This window comes from Heterodontus francisci, chromosome 47, assembly GCF_036365525.1.
Source record: "Heterodontus francisci isolate sHetFra1 chromosome 47, sHetFra1.hap1, whole genome shotgun sequence".
Classification (NCBI taxonomy): domain Eukaryota; kingdom Metazoa; phylum Chordata; class Chondrichthyes; order Heterodontiformes; family Heterodontidae; genus Heterodontus; species Heterodontus francisci.
In genome coordinates, this window is record NC_090417.1 from 943,766 (window position 1) to 958,341 (window position 14,576).

General features: G+C 48.4%; 1 protein-coding gene across 3 annotated transcripts in view; it reads right to left on the minus strand.

Moving 5' to 3' along the window:
- The window catches only part of dock5 (dedicator of cytokinesis 5), a 108,135-nt gene that overhangs the window by 34,284 nt on the left and 59,275 nt on the right, over positions 1-14,576 (minus strand). For all 3 annotated transcript variants that reach the window (XM_068023004.1, XM_068023005.1, XM_068023006.1), the window contains 9 exons: positions 14,210-14,299; positions 13,330-13,430; positions 12,012-12,143; positions 10,712-10,823; positions 9,595-9,665; positions 8,931-9,037; positions 7,693-7,829; positions 6,681-6,776; positions 755-853 (listed from right to left, as the gene is read on the minus strand). In XM_068023004.1, the coding sequence (XP_067879105.1) occupies positions 755-853; positions 6,681-6,776; positions 7,693-7,829; positions 8,931-9,037; positions 9,595-9,665; positions 10,712-10,823; positions 12,012-12,143; positions 13,330-13,430; positions 14,210-14,299 (945 nt within the window). The remainder of the gene's footprint in view (positions 1-754; positions 854-6,680; positions 6,777-7,692; positions 7,830-8,930; positions 9,038-9,594; positions 9,666-10,711; positions 10,824-12,011; positions 12,144-13,329; positions 13,431-14,209; positions 14,300-14,576) is intronic.

The following is a 14,576-nucleotide window of genomic DNA, read 5'->3' on the forward strand; positions in this document are numbered from 1 at the left end:
GTAGATGGTACACACTGCTGCCACTGTGCGTCGGTGGTGGAGGGAGTGAATGTTTGTGAATGGGGTGCCAATCAAGTGGGCTGCTTTGTCCTGGATGGCGTTCAGCTTCTTGAGTCTTGTCGGAGCAAGTGGAGAGCATTCCATCACACTCCTGACTTGTGCTTTGTAGATGCTGGACAGGCTTCGGGGAGTCAGGAGGTGAGTTACTCTGACCTGCTCTTGTAGTTATAGTATTTATATGGCTGGTCCAGTTCAGTTTCTGGTTAAGGATGTTGAACGTGGGGATTTCAGCGATGGAAATGAACCTGCTTCCGTCACCCTTAAGAAAGTGCATTCCAGATCACAACTCACTGTGTTAAAAAAAAAATTCTCTCTGGTTCTCTTATCAACGGTCTGATAAAATCTTGATGGTTCAATGAGGCACTTTGTAAATGTAAACATTACCCCCTTCTTTTCTATGGCCTCATTACTGTCCAGTTCTTATCCCCACAACTCTCATCGACCTTCGGCTGAAGATGTTCTTCCTGGATTCCCGTCTCACTCTGAATCTGTTCCCTTTTGAAACTCGTGTTCTTCAGGTGTCACCACAGCAAATCAACTCGCTGGGATCGACTTTGTCAAATCCATTTCACAACTGTGAAAAGCTCGAGGGAGAGGTTTTGGGGAGAGCTGGCATGGGCTCGATGGGTCGGATGGCCTCCTCCTGCACCCTGACAACTCTATAAAGAATGAGTTGGGGTAAGAATTTACTTACAATGATGTCGTGGCGAGTCTTGAATGTGTGGATATAGTGGGCATAATGGAGATCCTCCATCTGTTTCAGGATTGCGATCATACAGGCGATAAAAGGACCCTATGGAGAAGGCACAGAGGGAGTAAGCATCATGGAAACGCCAATGGAAAAAAAACCCTCTCTTTCCTTTCGCACTGCTTCTAGTGGACGGATTCCACACACTGCCCTCCAAGTGACCAGGAAGTGAGCCGGGGCACTGAGTGCCGACGGGACTGGGTGCTTCCCCACAGCATGGGAGCGGGAAAGATGGAATTGGGGCAAAACTGGGAGCAGGCCCCTTTCTTCACTACTGGCCCTTTCAGTCAGCTGATGGCACTGGAAAGCAAGAGTCTGGCTGGCACCACAAAATAGCTTCGCCAATCTGTGTAAGCGGACAGCCAGAGTACCAATTTGCAGTGTCGAAGCATGCCAAACTGGCAAAGAGTCTGCTGCACAAAGGGGAGTCTCCCCATTGGAAGCCCGCTCAACTCCTTAGGGAGTGCTAGGACTGAGTCCCCGTGACAAAGAGGTTGATTTTAAGCCACGGTTTTCGGAGTACAGAGCCATTTCCCTGCGGAAGCTCCCAGGGATTATCCCGGTGTTCAGGCCTGCAGGTTTATTACTGTGACTTCCACTATCTCCCAGTTAGCCTCCGTCAGGCCAGCACGCTCAATGATACTGTCAGCAGTAATCCAAAGTGGGCCAAAATAGGAGAGAACAAAATAACCAGTGCGTTAAAGTAAACCCCATCACATCTACATTGAAACCGGAAGTGTGTGGGTTGGAGTCAAGATTCAGACTTTTCACGTTTTAACCTCCCAAGCACACCTGTCCAACATAGTGGCCAGAAAGTAACTCAAGAAATTAGTCTTCTCATTTAAAGCGTTTTCACAAAAATGTACCTTTGTTGTTGTTTTGATTAGTAGCATGATAAATTTTTAATGCCTTTATCTCTCAGATATTAAGAAAGAAATGTAATGTGGCACCCCCCCATGTGAAAATGTTGGACAACCCTTTAACCTTGTGTTTTGAAATAACCTCGCAGCAAAATTACAAAAGTAATTTGCCTTGGCATTGTATACTATTTTGCTTGCTCGCTGGCTAATACAGTTGTGCTGCTCTCCATTGATGCCTGTATGCTAAGCTACTTTATTTATAGGGATACGGGTAAGCTTTTAATTTTAATTTAATTTAAATCAAATATAGAATAAGACTTTAGTATATAAACTAAAAACTAAAGTGAATTTTATAATTTATAATAGAGTGAGAGAGACCAGTAGTGAGTGTATTAGTTCAAATTGGGACAACTTAATACATAAACTGTATTAAGTATTATGAGAGTTCATCAGCATTTGTAAGGTTTACTTATAGTAGTAAGATTTATTTGTACTGGCAAAGCTTTATCATTGGTAAGGTCAATTAGACTCATGGTGTGCAGATTACAAGCTTTGTGTGGAGATTCGAGTTTGGTGAGTGGCGAGTTTGGTGAAAGGGGCAGAGGTGCTCCATTTTTCTTTTTTTTCCTACTTTTTTTAAACCCTCCAGTATTTGGTTCTTGCTTCAGTGCAGTGGAGGAGTTGTTTGGTGAGTACCTGGTAAGCTAAGCTATTCTAATTATAATAAATAGTCTGTAAAGTTAAGGTATGGCAGGGCAGCTCTGCCGAGTGGAATGTACAGCCTGTGGCATATGGGAAGTCATAGACACACCATGTGTCTTGGACAAACACATCTGCAGGAAGTGTCACCGGCTGCACAAGCTTGAGTTCCGGGTTTCGGAACTAGAGTTGGGGATGGAGTCACTGTTGTGCATCTGCGAGGCGGAGGACTATGTGGATCGCAAATTTAGGGAGGTGGTCACAGCACAGATTAGGAGCAGGCAAGCAGATAGGGAATGGGTGACCACCAGGTGGTCTAGGAGAACCAGGCAGGTAGTGCAGGAGTCCCCCGATATGATCTCACTTACTAATCAGTTTTCCATTTTACATGCTGGTGAGGGTGATGGTTCCTCAGAGGAGTGCAGTCAGAGCCGAGTCTGTGGCACCACAGGTGGCTCAGCTGCACAGGAAGGGAGGAAGCGGAGTGGAAGAGCAGTAGTGATAGGGGATTCGTTAGATAAGAGGAACAGACAGGTGTTTCTGCGGCATTAAACGTGACTCCGGTATGGTGTGTTGCCTCCCTGGTGCCAGGGTCAAGGATGTCATGGAGAGGCTGCAAGACATTCTTCTGGGGGAGGGTCCACAGCCAGAGGTCATGGTCCACATTGGTACCAATGACATAGGTAAGAAGGGGGATGAGGTCCTGAAAGCAGATTTTATGGAGCTAGGAAGGAGATTAAAAAGCAGAATCTCAAAAGCAGTAATCTCAGGATTACTCCCAGTCCCACCTGCAAGCGAGCACAGGAATAGGAGAATTGAACAAGTGGCTGGAGAACTGGTGTAGGAGGGAGGGCATCAGATTTGAGACATTGGGACTGGTTCTGGGGCAGGTGGGACCTGTACAAGATGGACGGGTTACAACTTAGCAGGATGAGGACGAATATCCTCGCAGGGAGATTTACTAGTGCTGTTGGGGAGGGTTTAAACTAAATTGTCAGGGGAATGGGAACCTGAGAAAGAGCTCAGATTGGAGGGAAGCAAAACTGGTAACTAGTCAGGGGCGTGAGAACCAGGAGCAAGTATTAGAGAGGAATACCAAGGTGCACAGAATACTGGGGGAGATAGATAGCACGAGAGTCGGGAATAGTACGTTATTAGGTGGGGTCAGAGTAAGGGAGAAAGTAATGAAGTCTGAATCAGGGTTAATGTGCATGTATGTGGATGCACGGAGTGTGGTTAATAAGACTGGTGAGGTACAGGTGCAGATTGTCATGTGGAAATATGATGTGGCTAAAACAGAGACCTGGCTCAAAGAAGGGCAGGACTGGGTGTTAAATATTTCTGGATAAAAAGTGTTCAGGGAAGATAGGACAGGGGAAAAAGCGGGAGGGGTGGCAGTGTTGATTAAGGAGAGCATTGCAGTGCTGGAGAAAAAGGATGTCCCAGAGGGGTCGAGGACAGAATCAATTTGGCTAGAGCTAAGGAACAAAAAAGGTGCAGTTACATTGCTTGGTGTTGTCTATAGGCCACCAGCTAGTGGGAAGGATGTGGAGGAACAAATTTGCAAGGAAATTAGGGAGAGGTGCAAAAATTATAGGGTAGTTTTAATGGGGGACTTTAATTACCCAAACATAGACTGGGATAACAGTAGTGTAAAGGGCAGTGAGGGGCAAGAGTTCCTAGAGTGTGTTCAGGAAAATTTTCTACAACACTATGTTGCTAGTCCAACAAGAAAGAAGGCAGAAGAAGACCTGGTTCTTGGGAATGAGGTGGGCCAATGGATCAAGTATCAGTAGGAGAGCATTTCGGGGATAGTGATCATTGTATCATAAGGTTTAGGCTGACTATGGAAAAGGACAAAGAGCAGTCCAGGGTAAGAACAATTAACTGGGGGAAGGCCAACTTCAATGGGGTAAGAATGAAGCTGGGGCAAATAAATTGGAGTCAAAAGCTGGCAGGAAAACTGGACGATGAACAACGGGCTACCTTCAAAGAAGAGGTAGTTCGGGCACAGTAAAGGTATGTTCCCTCGAAGGGGAAAAGTAGAGCAAATAAATCCAGAGCTCTCTGGATGACAAAAGAGGTAGAGATTAAGAAGAAAAAGTGTGCTTATGACAGATGCCAGGTAGAAAATACTATGGAGAACCAGGCTGAATATAGAAGGTCCAGAGGGGAAGTGAAAAAGCAAATAAGAGAAGCAAAGAGAGAGCATGAGAAGAGATTGGCAGCTAGCATTAAAGGAAATCCCAAAGTTTTCTATAGGAAGATAAATAGTAAAAAGGTGATAAAAGGAAGAGTGTGACTGATTAGAGACCAGAGAGGGGATTTACACACCGAGGCAGAGGGCATAGCTGAGGTATTAAATGAATACTTTGCACCTGTCGTTACTAAGGAAGAAGATACAACCCAAGCAATGTTGAAAGAGGAAGTAAGTCAGACACTAGAGGGGTTTAAAATTGATAAAGAGTAAGTATTAGATAGGCTGTCTGAACTTAAAGTGGATAAAGCGCCAGGGCCAGATGAGATGCCTCCAAGGATACTGAGGGAAGTGAGGGTGGAAATCGCAGAGGCACTGGGCATAATTTTTCAGTCTTCCTTCGACTCAGGGGTGGTGCCAGATGACTGGAGAATTGCAAATATTACACCCTTGTTCAAAAAAGGGTTTAAAGATAAGCCCAGCAACTACAGGCCAGTCAGTTTAACTTCGGTGGTGGGAAAACTCCTAAAAAAAATAATTTGGGACAAAATCAATAGTCACATGGACAAATGAGAGTTAATTAAGGAAAGCCAGCATGGATTTCTTAAGGGAAAACCATGTTTAACTAACTTGGAGTTTTTGAGGAGGTAGTAGAGAGGGTTGATGAGGGCAATGCTGCTGATGTAGTGTACATGGACTTTCAAAAGGCATTTGATATAGTGCCACACAACAGGCTTGTGAGCAAGATTATAGCTCATGGAATAAAAGAGACGATAGCAACATGGATACGAAATTGGCTGAGTGACAGGAAACAAAGAGTAGTGGTTAATGGATGTTTTTGAGGCTGGAGGAAATTTTGTAGTGGAGTTCCCCAAGGATCAGTGTTGGGACTCTTGCTTTTCCTGATATATATTAATGACCCAGACCTTGTGTACAGGGCACAATTTCAAAGTTTGCAGATGATATGAAACTTGGAAGCATTGTGAACTGTGAGGAGGATAGCATAGAACTTCAAAAGGACATAGACAGGTCGGTGGAATAGGCAGACAGGTGGCAGATAAAGTTCAATGAGGAGAAATGTGAAGTGATTCATTTTGCTAGGAAGAACATGAAGAGACAATATAGAATAAAGGGCACAATTCTAAAGGGGGTGCAGGAGCAGAGGGACCTAGGTGTATATGTGCATAAGTCATTGAAGGTGGCAGGACAGGTTGAGAGAGCAGTTAATAAAGCATACAGTATCCTGGGCTGTATTAATAGAGGTATAGAGTACAAGAGCAAGGAAGTTATGCTGAACTTGTATAAGACACCGGTTTGGCCTCAGCTGGAGTATTGCATCCAATTCTGGGCGTCGCACTTGAGAAAAGACGTGAGGGCATTGGAGAGAGTATAGAAAAGATTCACGAGAATGGTTCCAGGGATGAGGAATTTCAGCTATGAAGATAGATTGGAGAAGTTAGTATTGTCTTCCTTGGAGACGAGAAGGCTGAGAGGTGATTTGATAGAGGTATTCTATCATGACGGGTTTGGACAGAGTAAATGGAGAGAAACTGTTCCCACTTGCAAGAGGATTGAGAATGAAAGGGCACAGACATAAAGTATTTGGTGAGAGAAGCAAAAGTGACATGAGGAAAAACTTTTTCACGCAGCAAGTGGTTAAGGTCTGGAATGCGTTGCCTGAGAAAGTGGTGGAGGCAGGTTCAATTGAAACATTGAAAAGGGAATTAGACAATTATGTGAAAAGGAAGAATGTGCAGGGTTATGGGGAGAAGGCAGGGGAATGGGACTGAGGGAACAGCTCTTTCAGAGAGGCAGTGCGGACACAATGGGCCGAATGGCCTTCTTCTGTGCTGTAACAATTTTGTGATTCTGTGATAGGGAGAAATGTGTTTTAAATTGGACTGTGGTTTGATGGCATTAGATTGGCAATGTACTTTATATACAGATTAAACGCCCCTATGTCCGTGGTTGAGTCAATAATTTTGTCAAATGTCCGTGGTGCAACAGTATGGTGCCTATCCCTTGTGGTACGGAGAGTTAGATACACACAGACATGTCAGCACAATGGGCGTGCCTACACTGTGAGCCACAGAACGAGAGAGTAAGAGGCACTCACAATCAGGCTGGACTGGCGGTTCATTCCGATCACTGTCCGGTTTATCCTCCGCAGCAGCCTCTCCATTGTCAGCTGAATGTGGGCTTGGCGTGGTCCCTGGAACAACACGAGATGTCAGACAGAAAGCTGCGGATCAAATATCCCCTTCTGCCAACTGTCAGATCGCCCACCCCTGATGGGGGCTGTCCAACCGGGTAAACACATTCATTGGCAGTCCCGTCATGTATAGTGGCAGCGCTGGTGTGAGCTGGTCATATAACCAGGGTTGCCCCAGGTCATCACACAAGGACTTACGTATGGATCCTAGCAAAACGCCTTCCACATAATCTGCTTATCTAGCTTCCCCTTCAAGGCATCTATTGACCTCAACCACTCCCTGTGGTCGTGAGTTCTACATTCTCTCGACTCTCTGGGGAAAGGCGGGGTGACCTGAGAAGATTCTTCAGATTATGAAGGGGTTTGATAGGGTAGACTTTGAAAAGACATTTCCACTTATGACAGGAGCCAAAAGTAGGAGTTATAATTATAAGATAGTCACTGATAAATCCGATAAGGAATTCAGGAGAAAGTTACTGAAAGATAACAGCTTTTAACAATAATTTAAGAAACAAGTCTTGCTCCTTAAGCAGTCAATAGTACTTGAAATTTTCACCTCGCGATTAATATTGAAAAGCACGCTTGGTCGGTGCATTTGGACGGTTTAAATGCCAACTGCGTGACCTGGCGGAAGCACCGTGCTTAATGCAGTTTGAGTGATCCCCTTTGCCAGTCATGCCAATGGCAGATGTACTTTGTAGTGATATTCAGGGTTCTTTCTCTGTGCCAGTGAACATTTGATACACCCCAATGAGATTCCCAGCCCCCGTTCATTGTATAAATTCACCGTCCCCACCCTTCCCTTTTCCATTAGGGACATAGCATGGACTCGATGGGCCGAATGGCCACCATCTGTGCCGTAATGACCCTCTGACCCCAGCGGAGAGTCAGAGGGTGTGGATAAAGGCCTACTCACAATGTCATTGCGGTCTAGAACCTCCAGCACGCTGCTAAGCAAATGCGCACAGGCCTCGTGATCAGGCTTGCTCGAGTTGTCGTCGAGTTGCCCGCTCAGCTGGTCGATCACCAGAGGGAGAAGAATGTCTCGGCAATCTGTGGGGCGACATCGAGAAGTCAACTGTAGCCAAAAAAAACACACGACTGAAAGCAGCTCTGAGTCAACACTGAACTCTCCAAGTCATCACAAATTCTCTTTCATTACAAGGAAAATCCAAATAAGGACCTTGGTAAGGAGAGATGGTCCCATATAACATGCCACCGTGCCTTGCCGTCCTGTAACGCACCACCTCTCCTTGCTGTCCCGTAACTCGCTGCCTCTCCTCGCCTGATCTCCTCACACTCCTGTAACCCGCGGCCTCTCCTCGCCTCCCCCTCCAACCAGCGGCCTCTCCTCGCCCTCCTCCAACCCGCGGCCTCTCCTCGCCCTCCCCCAACCCGCGGCCTCTCCTCGCCCTCCCCCAACCCGCGGCCTCTCCTCGCCCTCCCCCAACCCGCGGCCTCTCCTCGTCCCCCCCTCCAACCCGCGGCCTCTCTTCGCCCCCCTCCCCCTCCAACCCGCGGCCTCTCCTCGCCCTCCTCCCCCTCCAACCCGCGGCCTCTGCTCGCCTCCCCCTCCAACCTGCGGCCTCTCCCCGCCCCCCCCTCCAATCCGCGGCCTCTCCCCGCCCCCCCCTCCAACCCGTGGCCTTTCCTCGGCCCACCCCTCCAACCCACGGCCTCTCCCCGCCCCCCCCTCCAATCCGTGGCCTTTCCTTGGCCCCCCCTCCAACCCGCGGCCTCTCCTCGCCACCCACCCACCCCAACCCGCGGCCTCTCCTCGCCCCCCCCCCACAACCCGCGGCTTCTCCTCGCCCCCAACCCCACAACCCGAGGCCTCTCCTTGCCCTCCCCAACCCTCTGCCTCTCCTCGCCTTCCGCCAACCCGCGGCCTCTCCTCGCCCCCCCCTCCAACCCGTTGCCTCTCCTCGCTGTCCTGTAACTCACTGCTTCTTGAGGCATTCCAGGGTCCTTTGGGGAGCACTAGAGTATCTCAGTGAGCGTTGGTGTCCCTCTAAGAAGTCTGGGGTCCCTTGCAAGGCGCTAGGTTCCCTCGGGGACTTCTGCTATGTGTCAGGAATGCCAGGGTCCCTCAGGGAGCGTCGGGGCCCCTTGGGGAGTGCTGAGGGGTCACCCCAGAAGCACTGTGTCACTCACCTGGCTGCTTGAAGAGGTCGCTCTGCACTATCTTACACATACAGTTGAGCTTTTGCCGCACTAACTGGTTGTCGGGGATACTCTGGATGAACTTGGTAAGTAGGACACTGCACGGGGAAACAAACAGCCAAGTGTTAGTGAGGGGGAGGCAATGAAAGAGAGCCTTATTTAGTCTGTGGGGAAAGTAAGAAGGTGCTCCGAAATGCCGGAGCTCACTGTGACCTGCACAGAGGTCCCAGGATTTGATCCCCGGTTTGTTGCGATCAGTTTGGGCGGGAGGGGCTTGTGACAGAGAGGGGCAAAGTTGGCGCATTCCTGCTGGGCTCAAGAGGCGCCAAAATAAATCTGTCGGAACTCCCAGTGTAACCGAACCAAAATCCCGTTTCTCCTCTTAAATGCCCAGTGAAAATCTTCCCACGGCTCAGGAAGGATTGGACTCGGCCGTGAGGCCCGCCGTGGCTGAACGGCCTGTTGTTCGCTGCCTGGGTGGGGTGGCGAGGAGGGTGGTCCGACAGGAAGAATGGGCAAGGCGGCAGCTCGCTGTGTGCCAGCACGAGTCAGGGCCTGATGGGAAAGGGTGGCACAAACCTTGGAGGAATGTTTGTGCGAGATGGGCATGTGTGTGTGCGTGTAAGGGGAATGTCATGTGTTTGCTCTCCGTTACCTGAGTTCGATAGGGTCAAACACCAGCATCACATGGTTCACAATAGTGGGTAGATATTTCAAAGCAGCGCCCTGAGAACAAGAAGATAACGTTAATAAAATATGCAGCACTGTGCAGCTTCACTCAAAATACTTCCTGATCGCCATGACAATGTCATTGTAGATTTGTCAAACAAACTAGGGCCAGATTGCCAAAGGGCTTTGCTTTAAGACTCTGAGCATAAAATAGAGCACACACTTGGATCTGTACTCAGTGAGAAGATCTAACCTGTACTGTACCTGTCCTGGGAGTGTTTGATGGGACAGTGTAGAGGGAGCTTTACTCTGTATCTAACCCCGTGCTGTACCTGCCCTGGGGGTGTTTGATGGGACAGTGTAGAGGGGGCTTTACTCTGTATCTAACCCGTGCTGTACCTGTCCTGGGAGTGTTTGATGGGGACAGTGTAGAGGGAGCTTTACTCTGTATCTAACCCGTTTTTTTTGGGGGGGTTTTTCTGTCCTGGGGAGTGTTTGATGGGACAGTGTAGAGGGAGCTTTACTCTGTATCTAACCCCCGTGCTGTACCTGTCCTGGGGAGTGTTTGATGGGGACAGTTTAGAGGGAGCTTTACTCTGTATCTAACCCGTTTTTTTTTGGTTTTTTTTTTTCTTTTTCTGTCCTGGGGAGTGTTTGATGGGGACAGTGTAGAGGGAGCTTTACTCTGTATCTAACCCCCGTGCTGTACCTGTCCTGGGGAGTGTTTGATGGGGACAGTGTAGAGGGAGCTTTACTCTGTATCTAACCCCCGTGCTGTACCTGTCCTGGGGAGTGTTTGATGGGGACAGTGTAGAGGGAGCTTTACTCTGTATCTAACCCCCGTGCTGTACCTGTCCTGGGGGTGTTTGATGGGACAGTGTAGAGGGAGCTTTACTCTGCATCTAACCCATGCTGTACCTGTTCTGGGAGTGTTTGAAATGGAATATCTTCCTTTTTCAGCACTAAATCGTGAAATAAAATTCACCAAAAAGTTCAGAAGGTTGGCAGAACAATGGTCGAGAGGTCACAGGGAGAGTGAGATGTACGAGTGATGTATCCCTCAGGTAACAGTTCTGTCATCAGACGTGCAGCCAAGGACAAACCTTAATTTTTACAGATTCCTCCAGAGGCCTGTCCATTAAAGAGTTAAACGACAGAAACAACTTTCGGATAGATTCAGAAAACTCATTGTTGTCATCCTGAGTCCCATAAATCCTGCAATCGAAAAACACGGAATAGTTCCCATGAACATGGGTGGTTGCAACGCTTGCTGTGGTGCGTGGAACGAGTATGTGTTCATCCTGCCACTGGAACCTCGTGTATTAACATTAAATGGCGGCTGAATTGGTTAACTGGATTGGAACTGAGTGATAGAGAAAGATCTCAGGGTCAATGGCAAATTGAACTGAAGCCAACTGATTTCAACAGCAGAAGTGTTGCCATTGTCTTGAAGACCCAGTCACCCTCACTATCTAGTCACCCCTGCTCAAGGCGCATAAGTACGGAGGAACAGATTAAGCCCGTTTCTGCAGTTCAACTACTTGCTCCCATTTGCTGACCGCAACACCAGCAGCTTGTATTGATATAGTGCCTTTTTAAGATTGTACCACATCCCAAGGTGCTTCACAGAAGCATAACTGACACTAAGCAGGAAGATATTAAGACAAGTGACCAAAAGCTTGGTCCGAGGTAGGTTTTAAGGAGTGCCTTAAAGGAGGAGGAGAGAGAGAGAGGTGGAGAGGTTTAGGGAGGGAATTCCAGAGCTTGGGGCCAAGGCAGCTGAAGACACGGCTGCCAATGGCGGAGGGCTTAAAATCGGGGGATGCTCAAGAGGTCAGAATTGGAGGAACACAGATATCTCGGAGGGTTGTGGGGCTGGAAAGAGGTTACAGAGATAGGGAAATGGGGGGGGGCGCGGATGAGAATTTTAAAATTGAGGCATTGCTGGGCCTGGATCCAGTGTAGGTCAATGAGCACAGGAGGGGTGGCCTTGGGTAAACACGGACTTGGTGTGAGCTGGGATCGGGGCGGCAGAATTTTGGATGCGCGTTACTTTCCGGAAAGGGGAATTTGGGAGGCCGGTCAGGAGGTCTTCGGAATGGTCACGTCCGGAGGCAACAAAAGCACGGATGAGAGTTTCAGCAGCGGATGGCTAAGCCATGAAAAGCAACATGTGTGAGGAGCAGGTTAGCACAGAAAATAGAGTAAAGACACTCGATTTCAACACACTGAGGTTACAAGAAGGAAATAAAGGCCTGCTGTTTAATCACTGCATGTACAAGACAAAACCAATGAACCAACTTACAACTGCCCAAATCCAATATTTGACTATCTAAAAACTTGGAAACGAGAGCCAGAATGGGCTGTAAATCCAAACGTTAAGTGGCCATGAACGTATCTTACCTCAGGTATAATTTTCTTGATTGGATTATGAATCGGAATATGTATTTCAGTGCTTTTAATGTGGCAAAAAGGTCGGTTTTCTCCGAATTCACAGCATTTGCCACATAGGAGTTCAGTACTTTAGCCAGTTTCCTGCAAGGATGTGGAAAAGGAAACATCACTCGAGTGTCTCATCAGCGGTGTTCAGTGTTAATGATCGACGAGGTCAGTTGCGTCTGCCTAAAGCTCGCCGCTGTCAGGTCTGGTTCACGCACGATAGATAGCTCCCCCCTCCTTTCACGGAGGTTTTCCGGTGCTGGGGAAACGGGGCCCAGCAGTTCACTCGGAAGGCCATCCTGCACCTCAGTGAGTGCCGGAGCACTGTGAGCGTCAATGGGGCGGTGCATTGCAAAGGCCCATCTTGATGTTCACACAAATCATTTCCAACAGCAATCAGCAGCGGGATCTCTGGCTGATTTCCCCTCTGTAGCTCAAAGGGGCTAACTCCAATGTTTCAATTGAGTTCCAGTAACTTCAGCACGCATCTGGGATAGAACCTGGGGACAGTACTACAATTTTTTTCCCATTCGTTCCTGGGATGTGGGCATCGCTGGCTGGCCCAGCATTTATTGCCCATCCTGAATTGCCCTTGAGAAGGTGGTAGTGATCCGCCTTCTTGAACCGCTGCAGCCCGTGTGGTGTAGGTGTACCCACAGTGCTGTTAGGAAGGGAGTTCCAGGATTTTGACCCAGCGACAGTGAAGAAACGGTGATACAGTGCCAAGTCAGGATGGTGTGTGGCTTGGATGGGGAACTTGCAGGTGGTGCTGTTCCCATGCGTCCATGCCCTTGGCCTTCTCGGTGGTAGAGGTCGCGGGTTTGGAAGGTGCTGTCGAAGGAGCCTTGGTGAGTTGCTGCAGTGCATCTTGTAGATGGTACACACTGCTGCCACTATGCGCCGGTGGTGGAGGGAGTGAATATTGAAGGTGGTGGATGGGGTGCCGATCAAGTGGGCTGGCTTTGTCCTGAATGGTGCTGAGCTTCTTGAGTGTTGTTGGAGCTGCACCCATCCAGGCAAGTGGAGAGTATTCCATCACACTCCAGACTTGTGCCTTGTAGATGGTGGAGAGGCTTTGGGGAGTCAGGAGGTGAGTTACTCACCGCAGGATTCCCAGTCTCTGACCTGCTCTCGTAGCCGCAGCATTTACGTGGCTGGTCCAGTTCAGTTTCTGGTCAACAGTTCAACATTTGGCATTGCATACCCCTCTTGCACCATCAAGAGAGATCTCGCGGACATATTAATCATCCTCTGTGTTTCCCCAAGTCCCCGATTTACTCACACATAAGCGAGCGTTGCACTGAAATGATTGGTGATGTAGGTTTCCAAAACAGGGTTGAAATGCTGGAATTTTATATCTCCGATCAGGGAAATGATAAAGACCTGGACAACAGGGAGAGAAGAAGTTAGGCTTGGAACTTACTGGGAAAAGCAACACAGGAACATAACCCGAGGAAAAAGCACCTATGAGGAATTGCATTGGCCCATTCACTTTGAGCTGCAGAGGTATATGGGACTTGCATGGGCAGGGCTTGAGATAATAGCTTTTCATCTCCTAAATCGGGAGCAAATGAAAATCTCCTCCGTCTCTGAACTCCTAGAACTGTACTGGAACTTCTGCTCGGCTATTTCATACCTTAGGATGACAAGCTGTGCATCACTGATAAGGCCAGCATTTGTTGCCCATCCCTAATTGCCCTTGAGAAACTGAGTGGCTTGCTCGGCCATTTCAGAGGGCAGTTCAGAGTCAACCACATTGCCGTGGGTCTCGAGTCCCATGTAGGCCAGACCGGGTAAGGATGGCAGATTTCAGTCCCTAAAGGACGTTAGTGAACTCGATGGATTTTTACAACAATCGATGATAGTTTCACGGTCACCATCATTGACGCTAGCTTTCTGTTCCCGCTTTCACGGCTCTGGTGCGTTTTAAACTCATGACTCTGTTATTAGTCCAGGCCTCTGGATTACTAGCCCAGTAACATAACCACTATGCTGCCTTACTGTGACCCTGTCCATCCAAGCCCTCTTGCTAAGACTCCCCAAGTACATGTCCGATTTATGAAACTCTCTGGTTTGAATGCAAGTGACCTTTATTTTAAACGCAAATCTCCCAGGCCAGAGAGAGGCCTCAACCAACAGGTCTGTCCACAATGTCAGCTTACCAGAGCATCAAAGACCAGAAAGTCATAGGTTTCGCTTTCTGATGTCTCCATCATGATATTGAAGAGGGCGTCGAGGGTGTCCTGTAGAAACTGAGGGAAAGGCACAAAGAGAATGTGAAACAATATGACTGGTTTCCACTCGCGCGAGAGTTTTCTTCACGAGTTTCCCCCTCTTTTGACAGTGTTCAGTAAGCCTCTCTGGGCACTGAGGTGCACCCATACCCAGGACAGGTTCCCATAAGAGCCTCCGGTGTGAGTCAGGAGGCTGTTTGAGCATGGGGTGGGAGTGGCGGTGGTTGGGGCGCAAGGGCATCAGAGCTGTACTGCACACCTGAAGTCGCTTAACAACCTCGGCAATGTAGCCTGA